This window comes from Oculina patagonica, chromosome 6 (genome assembly GCF_052425735.1).
Source record: "Oculina patagonica isolate OP01 chromosome 6, crgOcupat, whole genome shotgun sequence".
Classification (NCBI taxonomy): Eukaryota; Metazoa; Cnidaria; class Anthozoa; order Scleractinia; family Oculinidae; genus Oculina; species Oculina patagonica.
Genome location: NC_135763.1, coordinates 8,435,224 through 8,442,635, shown reverse-complemented (window position 1 = coordinate 8,442,635; position 7,412 = coordinate 8,435,224). Strand labels below are relative to the sequence as shown.

The following is a 7,412-nucleotide window of genomic DNA, read 5'->3' as shown; positions in this document are numbered from 1 at the left end:
AGCACTTTTCAAAAACCTACCTCCACTAAAAACCGAGCATGCGAGCACGAGCAAACGAGCACCCACTAAAATTTTGCGAGCATTGCGAGCACCATTTTGAGGGACCATTAATTCTTGACTCCTTCTCAGCAATTAGCCTTCAGTAAACCTCATCCAGACTCTACTGCTTTATTTTCCTGTTTTCCTCGATCGTTTTCATCATTTCATACGAATTAACTTATTTAACTTATTTAAAAATTGTTATTGAAATTATTTGTAAATAGCGTAGTTAAATTTTAGTCTGTTTTTATTGTAAATACCAATTTTAAGTCTTTTTATTATTATTATTTTTATTTATTTTATGTGTCCCCTATTAGTAGAGTGTGTTTCACTCTCGGCTAGAATTGCTCTGACACATTAATAAAGTTGTTGATTGATTGATTGATTCATCACGGAACAGCTTCAAATGCTGCGCAATTCTTTCTAAAAATTAATTATCAAATCACACTTAATTTTTAAAGGGTAGATATATTTATAATTTATTCGCAAATGAACAACTAAATATGCGAAATATAAAAGTGAAATGGCGACCTTGGCGGCAAAAATGAATAAATGAATTTGTTGACACGAATTTCACCTTATGTCAACATCCTTAATTTATTCATTTTCACTGCCAAGGTCACCATTAAACTTTATTTCACATATCCATTTATCTTGGTATCATTGAGCCTGTAGTTAACTGGGCATTAGCCTGCGTAGCAGGCGTAAAAAGGGGGAGGGGATAGTAGGAAGATTGAGAGAATTAATTCGAGGATTAGAACGGCCCAGTTATATGGCCGGGCTGCTCACCGCGAGTCCTCCGTAGCTTAGCGGTTAGAGCATAAATTTGAGAAAGCCAGCGTAGATGGCGGTTAGCGCGTTAGCGCGAGAGCAAAATATCTCTTTTCCTTGCCTCGACTTGTCGTAAAACTAGAAATATATATGCGGGATGGAGAAAAAGAGCAGAAGTATTTTACGCGCTAGAGAAGGTGTGGACGAGTAGCGAACTTGGTCAACTGCAACGACAATATCTTCCAGTCTTGATCAAACGCATACATAACATATAACATAACATAAAACTTTATTTATCCTCGAATTTAATATAGCTAAGACAAGCTAGTTTCTTCGAGAAACAAGTGAAATATATATTAAAAATAAAATAAGTAAAATAGAAAAAACAATATTGTTATATCCGTTAACTCCTACGCATTCAAACTATATAAAAATACAAATTTACAAACTTTGTTCTATTCACCCCCCCTTCCCAATGATAAAAAGTCTTAGCTAAAAGTACATTGTCGGATTGCTGTAATGAAGTCATTTAGTGATGTCGCAGTTTTTATAATTTCTGGTAATGAGTTCCAAGTCTTTGCAGCAAAATAGCTGAAAGATTTTAGTCCGTATGTTGTAGAAGACGGCTTCCTTAAATGAAGAATATCACTTCCCCTTAGGCAGTAAGTTACAGATCGCAGGGTGAAGAGATCTTTTAAATACTGCGGGTACGCATACAAACGAGGTCAACATGGTTCTTTTGTATGGAGACCTGGGTAATTACAAAACGAAATAAGACAAAGCTAGGCTGCGTGGCCGTTCAAAGGGGAAGGAGTAGGGGAGTTCGATATTATAATTTATTTGCAAGTGAACATTTAAATATGCGAAATAAAGTGAAATGGCGACCTTGGCGGCAAAAACACAGGCTAAGACAAAGCTTGATATCTATCTGCGCAAACTCCTCAACTAAGCATGCTAACAACTTGAAAATCTAATGGCCAAGGAGAGCTCGGTTCAAAAAATAAAATATGGAAAAGAACTTAATCAAGCAAGGACGACTCAGGTGGATCGTGGGCACATTGCATCACTGGAACGGGACACGCCCGTGGGTAGTCTTACAAGGGCACCAGAGGAAAAGAGGCAAAAAATGTCCTAGAGAAAGACTGGTGAGAGATGGCGCACAACAATATGGAGACGAGGCGTGGGGACACTTGACTTCCGGTCCTATTTCTCATCGGGGGAGAAAAAAAACTAACACAAAAAAATCTCACGACCGATCAAAATCATAACTAGTGGGCTAAAAAAAAAGAAGAGGTTTCTTGTTCGAGTGCGTCTCATAAGAAGTAGTGTCCGAATTTTTTTTCGTTACATGCCGAAAACTGCAGGTTTAACCCATGTCCTGAATGAATGTAATCCTGATCTTTGATTTCATCACAGGACTACAATACATGTAGAAGAGAGATTACCCTTTACAAATTTTAAATTTCAGGCTCGAGCGTGGCGAGCAGTAATGTCCAATAATCATCCATTGATCAGTTATAAAACAGGAAGGGATTAGACTATACAAATTAAAAAAAAACTGCAAAATCGTTCCCTTACTCCGGTAGATCATAGACTCTATGCCATAAATGCAAGATATAAATGAAGATCTACTGAGAGCTGATTATGAAAAATGAACTGAGATCTTGTGTATTTGCATGATCAAAAGAAATTGGGAATTGAAATGTTCGCAAAGAGAAACATTCAATTTGGATGGGACCGAAGCAAAAATTGCACACTCCAGTGCTCATGCAAATGAGTCTTTGTTCACAACTCAGACAAAACGATACCCTGAGTGCCAGAGGGTTTTTTTTTTCTCACTGCAAAAAAAAAAAAAAAAAAACCTCTGGAACCCAGGGTAACAAAACGATTGAAAATTTTAATTTTCGCGTTGCGTGAAATGAATTAAATCGAACTATAGACCATACACGACAAAATAAAAAATATTTGCATGTCACATACATTTTTTTGTGAATAATGACCATAAATTTTGTCCTTTGAATGATAATCTTGTTACTCTAAAACGTTTAGTCATATATAAGTGTCCTCCTTCTTCATAACTGATTCAAGAAAACGAATTGAGTTTTTTTTTTTACGAAAAAACCCAAAATACGCATCGATCACAAGTAATTGGCGTCTGCTATAAATAATTCAGGTCTGCGCCTCTGTGAAATTTTAATCACGCCCCAGAAAATAAAAATAATTGTGTTTGAAAATAATATGCCATTTGGCCTCTGGGGTAAAAACAGTATAATAATCTCGCTTCTAATATTACCGAGATTGCAATTTCCACAATGCTCTCGGAATTGGGGTGAGACTTCTCTCTGTGTTGCTTAACGAAGTAAAGTTTTGTTGCAAATTAAAATACTACGCCGATGGTTACCACGCCGATATCATCCAAAGGTTCTCAAAACAAAGAGAACAATGCGGAAACTCGAGGAGGATTGGGAAATAAGGCCAGATTATACTTGAAAGCGTTCCACGTAACTGTTTATTTTGCAAGGAGTTCACGGTGTTTTGTGGTTGAACGTAAAAACGAAATTTTCAAAACACAACCTAAAAACACCTGTTTGGGTATTTTTAAAGAGTGTGAATATTGGCGAAGCACGCAACAGGTGCGCCCACACATCTCAGCTTTGGGTTTGAAAGCAATCATCCGTAATGAAAAAACCTTCAACCTATTGTCTTGAGGTTCTGTTGTTTTAAAAAATATCGAGCTCCACACATGGTTTTTTTTTATGCTCAGAAGACGGGTAGCATTCGCATGCGAGTTAGCGGTCAATTATCTGGTTTGATATCCTGAAAAATAAGACCGGGTTTTAAGATTTGCTTCTTTTAGTGGAAAAATAAATCAAGATCTTTACAATTAAGGAGTAAAAGCAGGAGTTAATGAACTGTCAATCAACAAAAGGGCGCATGAAATTACGTGACGTGTCACTTCCCGTTTTGCCGTTGCGCGACTCTTCATCCGGGAGACCTCGTTACTCATTGAAATGAACAAAGAAAGCCAACCTGATGCGTGTCAGGTGGTCACACAAGCCCCACCCCTTGTCACGACATGCAATGTAAATAGGGCTAATCTGCGCTGTACATTAGGAAACACTTTGCATGTTAGCGGAGGACGTGGAAGTCGGTTATAAAAGGAGCTGATCTCATTGTTTTGGGTGGGTACTGAGCTTTCAAGATGCCTCACTCGAAAGCGCAAAAGCAGAAAGTTCGAGTAAGCATGAGTGAAGACACATCTTCAGACCACGAGGACGGAGAAAGAGAACACTTCATCGCGTGTTGTCTACCAAAAGGATGTCCTTTAAAAAGCTCCGTCGATTTGCCGACCTCTGTTCGCGTTATTTGCAACAACGACGCTTGCCAACAAAGCGGTTTTATGCATTCCGAATGTTTTGACGATTTCGAAGAAGAAATACTCGCGTATTTACGAGGAACTGGTCGAGCGCGTAGCTGGTCGGAAAAGCAGCGAAGACAGAACATATGGACAAAGAAAGGCTACGATTTAGCCTACAAGTGCTGTGCTTGCCAGTGCGGAAAAGGACATTTGAGAAAGGATCTTGAGTTTCAACCACCGAAGGCCGAAGAAGTGGGCCAATTGCACTTGCAAAACCAGGTAAAAGGCAAACGAAAGAAAAAGAAAGGCAACGAGAAACCATCTGTTAACGTCTCGACGACAAGCCGACCTCGCAGAAGTTCTCAGTCGTCAAACTGTAGTCAGTTATCAGAGTCACCACCTGAGCGATCGCCGATTTCACCGCTCCCAAAAACTCCTACCAAGAAAACCAGAGCGAATTCGCACGAGAATAGTCAAAATAACTGTCACTTCTTCGGCGAAACGTTCGCCGGTGTGAACAATTCGAACGTACTTGGTACGCACGCGAATGCGTTGAGTAATTTTTTGAAAAGAGCGGATTTCAGCTCGTTTCAAGGCGTCTTACCCAAGCACAAAGTTAACCCTTATCATATTAAAATGGAGGATGAGGTGAATGACGAAGCGCGTCATTTTGTGCTATCGAATCTCTCATCTCGCATGACTTGTACAGCGAGCTGTGTACTCTGCAGTCGAGAGCTACCCGTTTTCGATAAATACCCTCTCATCGACGGAACGTTCTTTCTCACGCCGAGGCAGCTAAATCCGACCTGCGTGGATGTGTCACAAAACGGAAAAGCGCAGTACCTGACTGCGGTTTGCGTTCAATGTTTAGAGGGTATTCCCGATCGAGTCAAATGCAAACTCTGTAACAAGGAATGGGACGGCTCTTCGCATCAACTTGGCACCATGTACTGTTACGACATTTTCGCCGCCTCGCCTTGCTGTCAGCACAGAGTGGCATGTCATTCTTGTGGAAAGCCTGTCGTGGATTTGAGCGAGGGTATGAAGTTCTTCTGGGAGTACTCACAAGCAATGAAGTGCCCACATTGTGGAGTGTCAGGCTTTCACTGCATAAAGTCGATCTCGTATTATGAAGTTCCTGACGTAATACGCTAGCGAGAACAGAGCTTTGGCAAAGGTAGCAGTATATTGCGAATAACCGGCATTTTAATCACGCTGGGTGGCCATGCATGTCAAATAAAAGATTCAACAAGAATACACAAGGTTTAGGTGTGGCTACTGTGATCAATTATACAAGCCAGTTCCTCAACTCAAGCTTAGAAAGGAATAAAGAAATTAACAATCTGAGCTTAAAAAACTTGCATTTCGAAACAATGGATTTTGCCTTGCACAATATGGCAGGGGAGGGGTGGGGTATCACATCTGTTGCAAGTTATATTATTACATGCATTTCTGCTTTAAACAGTTCATCGTGGTGATTTTGTGAAAAATGGCCAATTTATTTATTCTGAGCTATGAGTAAATCAGCCATTGCGACAATTTGATTTTTTTTTACAAAAAGATTGTTCCAAATGACAGGATGACATTTCAAAATTGTCCATTTTTTAACACAAAAAGGTCAATTCATGTGCTTCATTTATTTTTTTTTTTCACTAAAAGTATCAGCTAAAAAGCTTTCAAATCATGGTACAATTTATTACTTGTAAATAGGAGCATGGTATTTTGACGGGCCAGAGTACTTGTAAGTTTTGTGACTGTGTACGGTTTACTGTCCCATTTTGCACTCCCTGCGGCTTAGTCAAATCGTCACAATAATGTTGTCTGCCATTTTGTTTCATGTTTGTCTTTCACCTATAAAGATGTGCAAATGATGGCCGAAGTCAGAGACAATGGAGTAAGTTCCAAACAGGCACACAAATACAATATATCAAATGGAACTTTCATCAATTTTGCTGAAAAAACCCTAGACAGTGAGAAAAGTCATTAAAATAATATAAGCTCACATTAAAATCAATAAAATTTTCTAAGGATTGGTGAGGTTATGCTCGATCTACCTTAAGCTCAAGTTAATGTCCTGTTACCTTAACTTTTCTGATAAATAACTGCTGCAATGTATTATTTATTTCTAATACTGTTGAGAGGTTTGGAGTTGTACTTAAGCCACAGCTATTGTTCTATGGCACTTTATTGTGACTCAATTATCAGCAGATCAGGACTACAAGTTTGAATGTAAAAATGTGTTCGTAATAAATTATTGTTATGATCTTTCAAAAATATTCATGCATGAATTAAAAGCACACATTACATGAATATGGTTTATTTGAGTGCCTTTTTGACTCAGGAGGGGTACTCGGGATTTCAAGTGACAGGGATGATAGAAGGATTTTTGGGGGGTTTGTTTCTGGGGTAGGAAAATTTGGCAAATTTTTTTTTTTTTGATGTAACTAACAATTTAAGTAGAGATTTTTTGGGGTATTAAAAACAATCAAAAGATTCGCAGTAGTGCCTTGGTGCCTCATAGTTCTGTGAATAAAGCGAATAAAATCTTTGGGTTATGTCATTCCCCCTTTCTGGAAATTTAACTTAATTAAGGATTATAAATTCTGCATAGGGATCTCAAAACCGGAGCTAATTTACAACTTCTCAGTTTTAAAGAAATGCCGCAGCAAATTCGATTGTCTCATCAACGAAATGCTAATTATTCAAGACCTAAAGTCAACTTTAAACGTGCAAACTGACTCCATCCGCGCGAAACTATTTACATAACGATGCAGCAAATGTCTATTATTTTCCACAAACTAATTTATATTCACACCACGATACAACATTTTACCTTGATAATGATGTTAGTCACATCGAAACGTTGGACAACTTTAGTTTTAATTTTTGGTCCAGGGATTTTTGGTTTTTTTTTGGAAGCCCAAGGGATTTTTTTGGGTCTACCTTAACTTTTCTGATAAATAATAATATTGCTGCAATGTATTTTTTTTAGTACCCCCCTGGGGTTTTAAACCTCTCTCCCTTGGTAGTTTTCAGTGTCTTGTACACGCCCAGTACATTTCCCCCAGGGGGTAAAAGACAGAAGTGAAAAGGTACCCCAAACTTATCTGAAAACTGACATCTTTGATTTAAACGGTGTAAATAACAAACATGTCTCCTTTTTGCATATAATTTTTGGGGATAGTGTGGGTGCAATATGATACAGTTAAACGTGCTTAATAGACATTAGCAAACACATAGTGTA

At 38.5% G+C, this 7,412-nt stretch overlaps 1 protein-coding gene across 1 annotated transcript; it reads left to right on the top strand.

Moving 5' to 3' along the window:
* The first annotated feature begins 3,901 nt into the window (after nucleotides 1–3,901).
* LOC144656109 (headcase protein homolog) lies at nucleotides 3,902–6,478 on the top strand. Its single transcript, XM_078516333.1, has one exon. The coding sequence runs from the start codon at nucleotides 4,013–4,015 to the stop codon at nucleotides 5,321–5,323; it is 1,311 nt and encodes a 436-aa protein (XP_078372459.1). The 5' UTR covers nucleotides 3,902–4,012; the 3' UTR covers nucleotides 5,324–6,478.
* Nucleotides 6,479–7,412: the final 934 nt, after the last annotated feature.

What these genes read in the sequence shown, in the direction of transcription:
- LOC144656109 (XM_078516333.1), top strand. Translation starts at nt 4,013, where the DNA reads ATGCCTCACTCGAAAGCGCAAAAGCAGAAAGTTCGAGTAAGCATGAGT.